Below are 16,141 nucleotides of genomic sequence, written 5' to 3' on the forward strand. Positions count from 1 at the left end.
GCATTGACCATGACCAGCGACCAGCCTCCATGCCATAGAAGACCTCCATCATGTTAAGCGACTGCGCCCATATTCGGCCTTGACCAAGGCGCTACCCCCCATGTTGTAGAAGACCTCCAAGATCGCGCGACTACGACTCCACGCCAGATTGGTCTTGACCCGAGCGCGACCCGCGCCCAAGTCTAATTTCGTGGGCTTCGCTATAGTAACCACAAAATTTGTTTTTTCCTATAAAAACAAAATCAAGGTTTTGGAAAACTTGGACTAATGTAAGCAAGCAACCAGAGAGAGAAAACCCAATCTTGAAAGCTATCAAGGTTGAGAGAGATAACCTTTACAGAGAGATAACCCTGTAAAGAGATAAGAGTGATCTAGTAAGGTGAGAGACTGAAAAGAGAGATTGTAATATTTCTTCTTACTTTATAAAAAACTAGCTCTTGTGGAAGTAGGCACCATTGGCAGAACTACGGTAAATCTTTGTGTTGTGGTTTGTTTTTACTGTTTTACATTATTATCTGTTATTAATAGATGTTTAGCGAGTTGGGCATGTTAGTATAGGTTGTAGTTGATATTTAGAATTTGTCTGGAGTTGAATTGTGTTCAAATACAAATTATTTGTATAGTGGGGGAATCGATTGGTATTGATATAAACCCCAACAATTTTCTTGTCCATTTTCATTGGTATTGATATAAACCCCAACAGTTTTCTTGTCCATTTTCAGTCTCAATATAATCACGACACCAAACTTTTCAACGGTGTCCCACTTTTTTTTTAAGGCTAAATCTACCTTGCGCAGGTCGTATAGTGTGCTGGCAAATCTGGGCCACTCATACCACGGGGTGCGTGTGTATTGGACGGCAGAAGTACTGATCCAAAGGTCTATATCCTCTGCGCACCATACATCTCGCGCACTGAAGAAGTGCTCTTTTTTTAATACGAAAGAATGAATACTTCCTAAGCTGCTTCCTCCCTCTTTCCCCTAACAACTTATCAGCAATATCCTTTGGTTCGTTACCTATACGACATACTGATCGATAAGACATCATTACTCATTACATTACTACTTTTGTTCTTTTGTGATTCAATTCTTGGTTCCTTTTTATTTTCTTGACTCGGTACGAGTAAGTTATCATGCAATGTAAAATTTCTAGGCATGGTGTGGAAAGCAAACGTCTTTCCCACACCTCAGCACAAGCAATATAGTCTTCAAGTTTTGTATCTGCAAATCTGCAGTAGGTGCTGCAGTGTGAATGTGGTGCCCCTTCGAGTGTTAGCGTATTCTTTTGGGTCGGACTATGGCTACTTTTGATATCTCGGCAAATATTGTACTGACTGACACCTATAATATCAAAATTAAGCAGCATGTTGATTATATTTATACCGACTCTAGAAAATGTCGTGCGACTGTCTCAAAATTTGGCAGATAGCAATATATCATGCAGCTTGTAATATGGAGTGAATAACACAGTGCTCTGCCCAGTTTTACCAGCGTTAATCCAATATATGTGCACACCAGCCACCACGCCAGGCCACCACGCACTTCTTTGAGCACTGTGACCTGTATCTTATTGCAGTTAAACATAAACAACAAAAGAACTACCCATATTTTGCGTATAGACAAACAAATTGGACCGTGAGCTGTGTGGCACACACTTGAAGCTACTCAGAATAGAACGCAACAGTACATAAAAATAGGTTAGGTTCTATAACATCTGATTCTTAATAAAAAGTAACAAAGTCCAAACAATATTAAAGTAGTAGCCAAAGAAGTTCCATTGGACATATGATGTACTTTGTAGTCTACTTTGATTTCCAAACAGACAGAAGATTCAAAACAACTGTATATAATTTAGTAATAAGAACAGGGGAAAGATGAAAATTTCTCATTAAACAATTTCATTCTTTAGTCTTTTCTACCTTCAGCAATTACGGCCCTTTAAAGAATTTGAAAATTCGAACTCCACAAGCAGTTCCTTCTCCTCTTCATTCTCTACGCAAAATAAGGCAAAATACCAAAATCATATGGACTCACAGTCCTTATGTGATCAGTTTCTTACTTAGCTTCTTCATCATTACCTTTGTTGCAATTCTTCAGCAACTCACAACCCTCTTTAGGTGATTCTAATGCCCTTTTCTCCTGCTCCTCTTCTTCCACAGCACTTGAATCCTTCACTCTTGATGCCTCAACAACTCTATTCTTCTCAGCCTTGATTTTCAATGCATTCAACAACTCCAAAACTGCTTTTTCTTTGTCCCTCCTGTTTTTAATCAATATCTCACTAATATCAGCTGGAGTCATTTCTGCTTTATCCATCACTTCTTCAAACTCACTGGATAAATTCTTTTCTATATCCCCTTCACTCAATCCCAAATAATTTCCTAACAAAATCTTTAAAGCTGGGAATGAACAAAAACTCATAAAAATGTGCATATCCATACGCCCACTTCGAAGCAAAGCAGGATCAAGTTTCTCAATGTGATTAGTCGTAAACACAAATATCCTTTCACTACCACAACAAGACCACAAGCCATCAGTAAAATTCAATAAACCCGAAAGTGTAATCGAATTGCCCCCATCCTCATTACTTGAACTACTTCCTCCCACACCACTACTTGGATGCGGCACTGGCTCATAACTAAGCCTCCCATTGGGTCTTTTCCTATTAGTAAGATTAATCGAACAATCGATATCTTCAATAACAATAATCGATTTCGAAGTAGTCTTCATTAACAACTTTCGAAGTTCAGAATTAGTATTAACTTCAGTCAGTTCAAGATCATATATATCATAACCAAGATAATTAGCCATAGCTGCAATCATACTAGATTTTCCAGTACCTGGTGGACCATAAAGAAGATACCCTCTTTTCCAAGCCCGACCTGTTTTTTGATAAAAAGATTGCCCATCTGCAAAATCTTTAAGATCAGCCATTATCTCAGCTTTCTTCATAGGATCCATTGCCAATGTATCAAATGTACTTGGATGCTTAAACGAAACAGATTCCCACGGATGACCTCGCCCATCCATCGACCCACCACGCGAATTAGTATACAGCAAACGATCTTGATTCTTTCTTCGAATCTCACTAGCTTTCTCTAATATGTAATCAAGATATGAGTCAAGAACAAATGCCTTGTCCTTTTTCTTGATTCGAAGTGTAAATCCCCTTTTCTCATCAGGCATTGGTCTCCAAGAAATGGTTTGTGATTGTCTTTGAGTCACAACATGTTCCCAACATGCTACAATCCCATTAAAGGTATCAACCAAAGTATCATTGTTTGATAAACCATATGTGATACTGCTAGAATTTAGAGCACGCGTTAAACTAACACGACTACCAGTGTTTGAAGCATAACTACTAAGGTAAAGCTGAACAGCATTGTAGAGTTCATTGGTGTTTACGCCATCGATTTCGGTTATGTCGAAGTAGCAATAAGATGAGAACCAGTGAAAGATACGGTTCAAGAACTTGACTGATGCATAACGTAGTTCTGGTGGGAATACAGCATGAAGTAAACTTTGGCAGAAGGCAAAAACACCTAACAGTGAAGCTATAGATGTCCAGAACTCTTTCATTTTGGAGTTTGGAGAGATGGAGTTGTTTCTTTTCTAGTTTTTTTTTCCTTTCCTTTGCTTGTTAGCTTTTGAGAGAAAAGATTGTGTGGGGGAATGAAGCTTATTTTTTTTTTGGGTAAAAGAGCAAAAAGTGATGAGTTACAGCTTTTGTAGATTTGGAAAGAAAGCTGAAAAAGGGATGCCAGAGAGATGGAAATCAAAGATGAGATATGTGTTGTTTTCTACTACTTTTCTCTGAGTGAGTTGTTGAATTCGCCGTGAACAACAAGGCCTGTGGCATTCATTTCTAAATTAGAAAAATAATAATTTACGGAGTATTACTATTAGACTGGTTTCCAGTAAAAGAATAAAATCAAGAAAAGCTTTAATAGAGACGTGTGGAATTGTGCATGTCTGAAGAAACAGCTAAATGGTTAATAATTACAATGATCGGAAAAGAAAAAATTCTAGTAATTCTGATTTTTAATTGGAAAAAGTAGTTTTAAAAATAATTTTCTAATTACTGCCTCGAGCAGATCACATATCTCTCACTGAGTCTCACCTAATCTACAGCCCGGAAAGAATTTAGTAAGGCAGCCAGAGGGGCGACTGGGCTAATGGGTTATGAACAAATTGACAAAATGCAATGATGGTAAATTTGGGCAGATTATAACGTGTTTCTTTTGAAGAACTTGCTGCTACGTTTGCTTTAAATCTTTCTTTATATTTTCATTATAGGGTAGTTGAAAATGTGTTGAAGGAATGAGAATGATGCTCAGAAATATCCCAAATAAAAGAACCGGTAGATATATATCCGGAGAGATATTACTGATATATTAACCGATATCGAAATTTTGGGCCTTGGTTGAAAATGTATTGAAGGAATGAGAATGATGCTCAGAAATATCCCAAATCCATGTCTGTAGTTTGGGCCTCAAAATTTGGATTCTCTTGATGGCTTTAATAAAAGTAAACTGATTTTTTTATGCCTAGAAACCTTCTAACCATCAACCACCCAACCAATTCATGCCACTTGAGAGAACTTTTGAGTAATCTAATCGTATGGAGGTGTTGTCAGTTGTCAGTTGTCAGTTGTCAGTTGAGTAACTCCACTAGCCATTGGATCAATGCACATGGTAGTTCAGAACTTATAATGCACAAGACTTCAGTCCAAAGAACCAGATATAATCTAGGTATTGTAATTAAGAGATTAGCCTGAATTGATCTTTGATAAATTATTCAGAAACCATGCCAAATAAGTGATTTTATTTTCGTTGGGGGCATCGTAAACTTATTTTCTCTGCATTAAAATGTTATTATTGATTTGGTGGAGGAGGTAGAGGATCAAATAAAGAAGCCCCGCACAATGAGTCAAGCAACTGTGTCAATTAATAGGAATGAAAAATTGCAGATTGTCCTGGTGTCTCATTTGCCACTCGCTCTCTTTCCAAATTTCATTCACAAGTTAACAACAACCTGCAAGAAATTCCAGACTGGGGGCCTATCATTCTCCTTAACCCTGCTAAAACAGTCCCGTATCTTTAGAGACCAATATGATTTAATAATGTGTACTAGAGTACAACACACAAAACAATAGGAAAGCATTGGTTAGCCAGGTTTTTGATAAGTGAGAATCAGAGAAAGAGATTCTGCCTCTGGAGATATTGTTAGCTTCTGCTGATAGCCTGGTATAAAGATTGAAATGTGAAAGAAAATCTTTGCTGCCTTTAATTGCAGGTAAGAATATGACAGAATCCTTTTCCAATGATACTCAATTACCTAATGAAATGTGACAATTACTGCGTGGTGCCAAAGTTTGGTGTTTGGTTTTTTTTTTTTTTTTAGGGTTAATGATTATTACAAATAATTAGAATAAATATGCAACAAGCTGTGCTGCAAGTCTTTTTTGAATAGTAAATCATATCATTCTAAAAATAAACTCGTTAGAAACAGCTGTTATAACGTTACTGTCCATAACTTTTTGAAACCTCTTAAAAAGCTCAATATACTGTTGTCCTAAAATCCAAAATTGTCGAAACTAAACGGAATAAAACAATGCTGATTAGCCCTACAAGTTTTCTCATGCTTTTCCATCTTTCTTGTCGCTGCCTTCTTAACTACTTCTCCCACCTCAAAGTCACAATTATTCTCCAGCCCTACCAATGGAGAGACTCCAATTACATCAACACATGCACATTTATCTTTAGATCAACTGTAAACCAAGACATTCGCAAGCCGAAGCGTCGATCTCCCATCATTCGGATCAATGAGAAAGTTAAATGGAGCCTCTTTATACACTTGTACTCCAGCCCTCCAAAAAACATCATATAAAATGTCTCTAATATGATCATGTCGGTATTTAAAACTGGAAAAATGTCTACAATTTTTATTTTTTTTAGCAAAGAGTTTATACAATTGGGACTTCACTTGATTATATACCCTCTGAATCATTAGTAGCACCTCATTCTTCAACACTATATCAACATTATATATACCAGCTTTAGCCAATATATGTACATATGTGATTACACTTCTAGGACAAAACAATACCCTTACATAAACAAAAAACCTCAAAAGTGTTTTTCTCTCATCTAAGAGACCCCAAAATTCCCAAGAGATGTCTGCTTGATACCCATTCAACATATCAACTTGCAGTCTCAGTAGACCATACACAATCCACCCATATTGAATTGGTTTGTAACAATTTTTGAAGTCCCTATCTTAGTGCTAAGATTTCCACTTCTGTTGCTCCAGATACTTCAACTTACTTGCTTCCTACACGAGTAAGGATATTATTCCATAGACCAAAAACATAACCAATACTACCTTTTTTTAGTAATAGGGTTATATATATCCTCCATTAGTAGCTAGAAGGAAAAGTTTTGTGATGTCATTGATGGGTATATAATATTTTATTTGAGGGGGTGGACTAGGAGGAAAGATGGAATGGGTAGATGAAACAGATTCCAAATGTGCATTTTATTACCCGTATATTACTGCATTACAACATTTTTTACGCTTAACGAAAAGACAACTCATAACTTTTATTGCCTTTTTTCAGGTTAGGGAGTAATTCAGACCACTTATCATAAAAGTTGCGTCTTAACACCAAAATGAGCCTTAATCACGCTTATTATGAAGACCAGAAGCTGTTATGAAAAAGTACTGAAAAAATCAAAGTCAACGGTCAAGGTCAAAGGTCAAAGTCTTCAATTTAGAAGACCAAAGATGGAGGCCATTATCTCAAAATATGATATTCTCCCAAAACCTACCTTGGTGAAGAAGAAATCAAAAAGCAAAAGTAAAAGCAAAAGTAAAAGTGAAGTGTGAACTGTCTAATTTGTAATGGAGAAGGGCAAATCTGTAAAAGGTAAAAGTAGGAGTATATAACCCAAAAGTAAGGGAGAGAGAAACCATCCATTGTCTTAGGATCCAAACCATTTGGTTTGTTTAATTTCTTGTCTAGTTTTTCAATTTAAATTTTTACTTTATTGTTTGTTTTATTTCCTTTCAATCAAAACTTGTTATTTTACTTGTTCTTATTTCAATCTTCAATCTTATTTTACTTGTTTCTATTTCAATCTTCAATCAATCTTTTTTCAATATTTTCAAGTCATTTAAATACCAACAACTAAAGCTTTTATGTTTTCATTAGCTTAAAACCAATCTAATCTATATAAGAGTCTACCTTTCTTCTTTACAACTCTCCACTCAAACTCTAAACAATTTAGGATGAACCTCACTTCTAAACAAACTCTTTTGAAGTTACCACCACTACCTAAAACTTCAAATGGCGGCGCCGTCATGGATTGAAGGAGTGAGAGTGTTTGGTTGAGAATCTAAGAAGGGAGCATCATTCTCATATTTCCATTTCTATTTTTTTTTCCAATTTTTCGTTATTTTATTTTATTGTTTTTAAGTACTGATTGGCTTTCTTACAAATCAGGGTTCGGGACAACAAAGCTGGAGAGGAGTTGAAGTTACAGCTAAAGAAAGACTGAGCTTCACTGGTGCCGGCAGGCGAACGCGAGCTAGGTAGGGGGCGACCGCCCAGTCACCTCCAAAGACGTGGGTCCAGTTTTTTAGTAGCTCAGTTGGTTTTTGATGAACAGTGGTACTCCAAGCCCAAATTTTGTAATATAGTAGGAGAAATCAGTAGAACTTGTTTGTAATAGTTAGAGATAAAAAGAAAAACGAAAATAATTAGAAAAAATTGGTTTTTGATTGATTCCTTATGATGAACATGAGTTAAACTTGGTTTAAGTTATATATTTACTAAGGGATTAGAGTTTTAATTGCCTTGGGAAGTTTAAGTGTGTGAGACAACCAATCATTTGACTTGGTAATCAACATTCTAAGTCCATTTGACTCTAGTTAATCTAGCTTATCAATCTAAAACTAGTTAATCTATTAGATTAATATAATATTAGTTTAGTTTTAAGTTTGGGCCCTTGAATGCAAAGTTGTATAAATTATCAAAAACCCAACTTGTGGGTTTTTTAAGTGGGCCTTTATTGTAACTTAAAATAGGATAAAACTCGAAAGGTTGGGCCTAATTCTCATATCACGCGCCAACTGACGTCGCCTTCTCCTCAAGCAGCGTGTAAGCACGGCTTGAGAGGTAAATTCTAAACCTCCTCGAAGCCCAAGTAAGAGGATACCTTGTGTGTTCAATCATGCTTATGTGATTGTTTGAAATTTACTTTATGCACTGCAATTTATATTCGCGCATAAGGCTGAACCCGAGCCACATAACAACCATTGGGAAGTCATTCCCCAATGTAGGTAATTTGGATGTTGCTTGATTCTTGAAAGCCTTAGAAAAAAAAAAAAAGAATTAAAATCAATCATCTAGAGCCCAAAGTAGTCACGCTCCTCCAGAGAAGAACAAAAATATAGCCACGAGGATTTAGAGTAATCAGTTACCAGATTCCGTTGGTGGATCAACTACCTTTCTCACTCCCCTCCCCCAGATTCATCGTGAGTGAGATTCTTGGTAGTATATGATAAGAGCCCAAAACTGTAGTTTTAACCCCTTAACCATCATACTTTTAGACCAATTATGTGAGTAATAGTTAATAGTTAATACTGATTACGTGTTTTTATGCATTTCAGGCTTCAAACTCCATTATGTGCAGAAATGTGCCACTTTAGCGAGATAAAGGAGCAAAGGTCAGTTGCTAAGGAGTTTTGTGAATAAAGGCCAAGATTCAAGGAGACAAAGCCTTTGTAAAGCCCGGTCAAAAGCTGAAAAGTCAACACGGGCGTAAACAAAGACACAAAAGTCGATTAGAACTTCCAAAGGCGTATCTTTGGACTCGGACCTGGAATTGGGCCTACCTTATGTCAAAACGACCGGCTCGGAAAGAGCTTTCCAATGGTTTAAGCCTTGACCCAATCAGAGGAGCAGAAGTGGACGAAAAGTCTGTTGAAGTCAACTGCAGCTGAAGAGGCCTTTTTGGACTGAAAGAATTGGGTTTTGGGCCAGAGAATCAGGCCCAAAACATGGCTCCAAGCCCATGCACGATTTTTGGATCTGAAAGTATAAAAACAAAAGCTTGACTCTTTGTTAAGGGGAGTTAGGTTAGGAAGCTAATGTTAATGGAGTTTAGGGTTAGAAAAAGATAGATCTAGATTAGTTTTTAGATCTAGATCTAGTTTTTTTACATTCATTCAATTAGTTAGTTTAGAATCATATTTTAGTTTTTAGAATAAAGTATTAGTTCTTCATTTCAATTTAGATTATTGCTTAAATTCTTATTTAGATTTAGTTGTCTTAAATTCATAATTAGTTATTCACAATCTTAGTTCTAAATTAGTTTAATTTCAGTTTAATTTAATTATGTCTTATTATTATTATTGTTCTTGTGTTGGGAATGGTAGTATAGAAATTTCACATCAAATCATTACTCTCACCATTGTTCCTTTTGGGTTTGATTAGTTGAATTCGATTTAAGTCTAGAGAGTTAAGAGTGGGTGAATCCTTACTCATTATATTGCATGATTATGTTTTGAGAGTAAGAAAATTGATTTAAACGTAAGAACGGTAGGATTACGTATTAGTGTTGTTAACATTAATATTTAGTGTTCTACTGTTTTTACGGGTTATCAAACGGCGCCGCTGCCATCTTAATCTCGTTCAAGACAAGAATTCAATTTCTTGAATCCAAGGGGCAATCCCCCATTCTCTACCCACCCACCCTTTTAATTTTTCATTCTTATTTCTTGAATTTTCGGAACTGCATTCCTTTGTTTCAGGCATAGGGATGGATTCACAGAGAAAAACACTGCAGTGAAGGTATTTTTAAATTTTCAAAAATTCTGAAAATTTTCAGACATAATATTTAATGTGTTGTTGATTTACTGGAATATTTTCAGATTTTTCAAAGTTGGTTTACCTTGTGAAAAAAATACGATCTTTACAGTGCTGCATTTCAGTTTTCACACCATATGTTCTTTAAAAACAGACGAGTAAGGTTACTTAGAGAGTTTTAAAAATTCTATAATTTTTACAGGAGTATCTATCCTAAGTCAGAACTTTGTAGTAAAAATTTGACGAGTTTTTGATTTGTTTTGATTACCTAAATAGTAGAGTGTTTCTAGTGTGTTTCTGCAGTGTTGCAAACACTTAATATCTGGAACACCAGCCAATAAGGAGAGGTTGCAGAACTCCAATTTCTCTAAAAGTTTTACAGGAATAAGTAGGATCTGTCAGGAGTCTCCAGTAAAAATTTGGCAATTTTTGGCTTTGTTTTGATGGGTTAACCATTTGGTTGTTTGTATTGTGTCCGAAAACTGTTTCACAAACTTTGCAGGGCAGTAGAGGGACTTTCATAGCTCCGATTGATCTGATATTTTACAGGCTACTTGATAGTTGTCTTAACAAATTACTGTAAAAATTTCAAATTTTTTGGAGTACGGTAAAAGGCCTAAAACTCGAAAACCCTGAAGCGCGACCTGCGCCCAAACCGAGTGCGACCGCGCCGAAAACACTGGACATTCGAAAACCTTGAGCACGACCCGCGCCCTAAGCAAGCGCACCTGCGCTCAAAACACTGGAAGTTGAGTGCGACCCGCGCCCAAACCGAGCGCGATCCGCGCTCAAACACTGGAACTCGAATTTGCACTGAGCGCACTTGCGCCCAAGTGAAGCGCGCCCAGCACCCGAAGGAAAATTCGGCGTGAGCGACCCAATTTCACAAAGGTTAGTTCAAATTTCTATTTCTTCAAGTTATTCAGTGTTTCTAACTTGTTAAATACACTGAGATTGCGTATACAAGTCGCTATTCAAACACGTAGCAAGGAGGAATTCAGGTACTCCTTCTTCCACTCCTCGCCTCTTCTCGTGGGAGGAGTTTTAATTCTAGTATAATCGGGCTTGTTTTTCGTAGAAAGAAATACAACACGCCTATCTAGAATTTCACACACTACACTTGCATCAATGGCTAAAGAACAAGAGACTCTCTCTCTCGATTTTTATAAAGCCCTAAACAATGGCCCTAAGTCGTGCATCGTTCTTTGCGGACCTAGTGGGGATTTTGAATCCCCCTAATATATTTAACTTGTTACCGGTTTTTCATGGTTTAGACCCACGAAGCCCTTTACCACTTTATCGTAGGATAGACCAAGTTCTCACTACATTCCATCATCCTAGCGTAAGTCCAGATCAAGTTAAACTTAGGGTGTTTCCTTTCACCCTAACCCGACAAAGCGGCGTCTTGGTTAACTCGCCTAAACGCCAAACTCGTGGACTCATGGGCTCAACTTGTTCAATTGTTCATGGAACAATTTTACCCACCACTAAAGACAGATGAAATGCTTCACAAGATTCATTTCTTCAGCCGTAATCCTCATGAATCCTTTTTGAGGCACGAATCGTTTCACCGATCTTCTCATTGAATGCCCGCGATTATAATCTTGCGAAAAAACACGCTTTGTTCGGCTTCTTCAAGAGGCTTTTACATCGTCATAAGGAGGTTCTAGATATCATGACTGGGGGTAGTTTTCTTAGTAAAGGAGTTTTGGAGGCTTATAAATTCTTAGAAGATCAATCTAAGAAGAACAACAATTGGGGAGGTAACGATTCCTCCCGCTCCTCTCCTTCTTCTCTTGAGGTTAAATATGATCCCGAGTTTAAAACTCTTATCGATCCCCTCACTAAAAAGGTAGATGCCATCTCTATTCAACAACAACCCACTCTAGTCATGAACATTAATTCTACTCGTTGTAATGTCTGTTGTAGTCTTGAGCATTTCGACTTCTATTGTCCTCTTGTCTATGCACAAACACCACCACAACCATCACACTTCAACCAGTTAACTCAACATCAAGGACAAGGGAACTTAGGTGACCAGAATAGAGGTTTAGTACCCATTACCCATAACTATCAACATCAAGACATGAACGCTCAACAAGCTTTAATTCCAATACAACCATCTACAGACAAAGTAGTAGTGACCTTGTTGGAGAAACAAAATCAAATTATGCAACAAAACTCCAACTTGATGAAAGATCAGCATGATCAAAACTCTAATATGATGAAACAAATAATGCAAATGATGCAGTCTTTGTGCCAAAAGGTTATTGACATGTCTTCTAATCAAAATAATAACCAAACCGGGCGTGTTTCCGTGTCAAGCAATGCCTAATCCTAAGTCAACAAACACCGCCGAAATAAAAAAAGTATTGATGTAATGGTAATATAAACCAAGGGGACCTACATACAGTCACTACCCTCTTCGCTTTAGAGCGTAGTAGTTGATAACCAAGTGACTATGCCTAAAGATTACCCCAAGAAACTAAAAATGATACCATACAGAATACTATAATAGAAATTGAAGACCCTATTTGTAGAAGTACCTAGTTAAACCACAACCAAAAGGGAAAACATTACAAGACCCAATAATAGAAAGTGAAGACCCTACACCTGTAGAGGTTCCAATATGGACACCTAGATGGAAAACGGATATAGATAAAGCAAAGACTAATAAAACTTTTATCCCTTTTGCTAAAAATAGCGATAAAGCACCATATCCCCAAAGACTAGTTGTGTTTAAAAAGGACGAGAATTTTGATGAGATTAGGGAAGTGTTTAAAAATTTGACTATAAACCTACCTTTTCTAGAAGCTATAAAAAGTCTACCTGAACACACTAAGTTTCTAAAAGAGTTGTGCACCAAGAAGAGGAAAACCAATATACCTCATGAAGCATTCTTAACTGAACAATATCCCTCTTTATCTGAACATAACGGAATTGTTAAGTACAAGGACCCCGGTTAGCCCTATCTTGTCAGATAATGCACCTTAGGTGATACCTTCATAACAACAACCGCTTTATTAGACACTGGGGCGAAAGTGTTAACTTACTCCCTTTTTATTTATATAAACAACTAGGTCTAACAAAACTTCAACCAACCAAAATGACTTTGCAGGTTAGCCCGATCGTTCTATTAAGTATCCCAAGGGTGTAGTTGAAAATATTCTCGTTAAAGTTTAGGATTTTTACTATCCAAAGCCGACTTTGTTATTCTTGACACGAAGTTGCTCATGATTCCATTCCCATCATTTAGGGCGTCCTTTCTTGGCAACCGCCAATGCCCAAATCAATTGTGGGGATGGCTCAATGACTCTTTCTTTTGGAAATCTTTTCGTAGAAGTTAACATGTTTAGACACAAAAACAGGGGACAACTAGGTTTGCCTGTAGAAGGGGAAGTGAAGTCCATTGAGAGTTTTGTACCTCACATTAGTGCGGTGACACTTTAGTCCCCACACTAGTAGATACCCCCTCTTATGGAAGAAGACAAGGATCATAATTTCTACTCCCTAGGCGATAACATCAAGGAGGATTTCCTTTGACTCTTTTTGCAACCCTTCTTTGCCACCTCGCGGAAGTTCTCTCCTATTGACATCCATTCATCTCTTGACGCCATGACGGAAGAAGAATTTTTAGCCTTCTATCCCGGTGATTCTTCTTACCCACCTATTGAGGAATGTCTTGCATATCTCAAGGCCTCTCGATAATATAGACCTAAGAACACTAGTTGAACACCATTCACCCACCTCACATCCTCATGTCACTCATTCACCTTCCATCACTTAATGTTCCTCGCCCTCTACCTTTTCAAAGAACCATTGAGTTTGTACTTGATCTTGGCGTTTCTCCTATGCTTCATAACTATCTAAAACCAACTGGTGAAGAAGTAACACCCAAGGACAAGCCACCGACACTTTTTCATTTTTATATTTTTTCCTTCTCAAAATTATCCACATCCTAACATTATCTTCCACAACCATCAATTTTCTCACGTTCATTTACTTGGCATCCCCTCAGTAGGAGGACAAAGAAGAAACTCAGATACTCGATTAGGTTTTAGATCTATAAGGCTTTGCTCTCATTCCACTAAGCTACGCCATAGGAAATCTTGGTGCTTAATTCTGTTTGATGGTGCATTCCATGTTAATTATTTGTGGAAAGACCCACAACTTTTTCGATTGTTGATATATGGTAAACTGCATTTTAATACATATATATTAGATAAAGTCTCGAGTATCTAACTTTAAAAGACCCAAGTTTTCGTACAATACCAACTTTTTGGAGTATAGGCCAAACAAAATTTTCAAACTTAAAAAGAGTTTTCCAATTTTGTTTGGGGGTGGCGTATTTTGGTATTCATTTCAAATCATGTTGCTACCCTAAGCCTGTCATGTTTACTTCAGTAGAGTTTGTGTTAGTTAGTACGTACCAGTTTAATTGTGCTTCATATTATCATATCATCTTTATAATATTTCTGTTATAGGTACTGCCAATTTTTGCCACGCTTCTATGGTAAATTCTTTTCTTATCTCTTTACACTTTGAGGACAAAGCGTTCGATTGTTTGGGGGTGGGATAGAAACATTTGCAAAAATTAGACACTTTTAGGATGTAAATTACACACTTTTTTTTTTTATAAAATGTTAAAAATTATAAAAATTAGTTAGTTAGATAATTTAATTGTGCTATTGAATTGTTTCATGAACCCCCTTCTCCCAAATTGTTTGGGGGTGGTATAGAAACACGATGTAAATGTTAAGCACATATTAGGTTGTATATTACGTATTATTTGTCTTAAAAATAATAAAAATAAAAATAAAAAGTTTATGCTATACACTTAGGAATATTGGTATTGTTTCTTTCTCTATGCTCTTAATAATCTAGAAGTCTCACGTAGCTTTTGCATTAGAATAGTTTTTAGAAACTTAGGTTAATATGTAGGTAATAATCTTTGCATCTATCTATAAATATATTACATGAGTATCTATGATTGTTTGGCAAGAAGTTTCAAATCTAGGCTAGAGTACTTATTCTACAAATCCTGTGAGAATATAGCCTAAAGCCTTATATGAGTGAAACATTTGAGAAATGACACAAGGGAGAAGTATATTCCGAATAGAGAAATCACACGTCCACTTGCTTGACCACTATACCATGTCCTAAGAGAGAATTTAGGCCCTTTTTGGATCGATATAGCTAGAAATTCTGACCTTAGTATATTTTTCGCTAGTCGCCCCACTGAGCCTTTCATAAACCACAAATCCTTTACCCTGCTACAAAACAAAACAAAATAAAAAAATTCAACCTACCCAATTTAGATAAGTCTGAGAATAGAATGAGGAAGAAAGAAGAAGAGAAAACCCGTGTAAACAAAAGTTAGTTAATTGCTTGAAAAATAAAGAAAAGAAGTTTCCATCTATAGAAAAGAAAAAAATAAAAATAGAAATAAAATAAAAACTCCAAAAAAAAAATAGAATAAAAGGAGTCAAAAGCCAAAGAAAAAAAAAAAAAAAATATGGCTAAGGATGGAAACAAAGTGTAGAAGCAAAAGTAAATAACAAGATTTTTCTAGTTACATAATATGAAGACTCTATTATCTCGGACTTTGTCTTTTTGAATATCCATTTCCTTCCTTCTTAAACCATCTCCTAATCCCCGCAACACCTAATAAAGACCTCTAGCTCAATTAGGAATAAGTTAGTGGGATAGTAAGTGGCGATGTGTTTGATCAACTTCGGCTTCCTTGTGTGTCATTGAGATTGTAAGGTAAAAGTATGCCCCCGCATTAATCGGAGTAGCAAAACTTGAGTGGAAAAATCGAGTGATTTTTGTCTTGACTTTTATGTGAGAACCTACTTAAGGACGCTTATTCCAAAGTTTCAAAACGGACTCATTCATCGCATTTTCATAGCATTACTCATTGTATATATGTTTATTCTTAGATGATTGATTATTATGCATATATTAGCTTAGGTTTCGACATGATTATTCTCAGTATTCATTGCTAGTAAGATGTATAGATAATTGAGAAATAAGGAAACAATAGTTTTATTTCTTAGTCGTTGTAGTATAGATGAAGTTTGGAGTACCTTCACTAGAAAACTCTCACGAGGCTATAACTCGGCCCACTAGGGAATTCCTAGTGGTTTAAGCGCCTTGTTGCATATGGTTAATGCAATCGCGACTCAAATAAACGAGAGTAGATAGAACTCCATTTTGGTCACTTATTCTAATTTCTCATCTTTGCTTGAGGACAAGCAAAATGTTGTTG

At 36.5% G+C, this 16,141-nt stretch overlaps 1 protein-coding gene across 1 annotated transcript; it reads right to left on the bottom strand.

Annotated features, from left to right (window-relative positions):
- Window positions 1-1,827: 1,827 nt before the first annotated feature.
- LOC147509699 (AAA-ATPase At5g57480-like) lies at window positions 1,828-3,918 on the bottom strand. Its single transcript, XM_086601942.1, has one exon. The coding sequence runs from the start codon at window positions 3,576-3,578 to the stop codon at window positions 2,055-2,057; it is 1,524 nt and encodes a 507-aa protein (XP_086458068.1). The 5' UTR covers window positions 3,579-3,918; the 3' UTR covers window positions 1,828-2,054.
- Between the last annotated feature and the right edge of the window lie 12,223 nt (window positions 3,919-16,141).

This window comes from Coptis chinensis, chromosome 3 (assembly GCF_015680905.1).
Source record: "Coptis chinensis isolate HL-2020 chromosome 3, ASM1568090v1, whole genome shotgun sequence".
Taxonomy (NCBI): Eukaryota; Viridiplantae; Streptophyta; class Magnoliopsida; order Ranunculales; family Ranunculaceae; genus Coptis; species Coptis chinensis.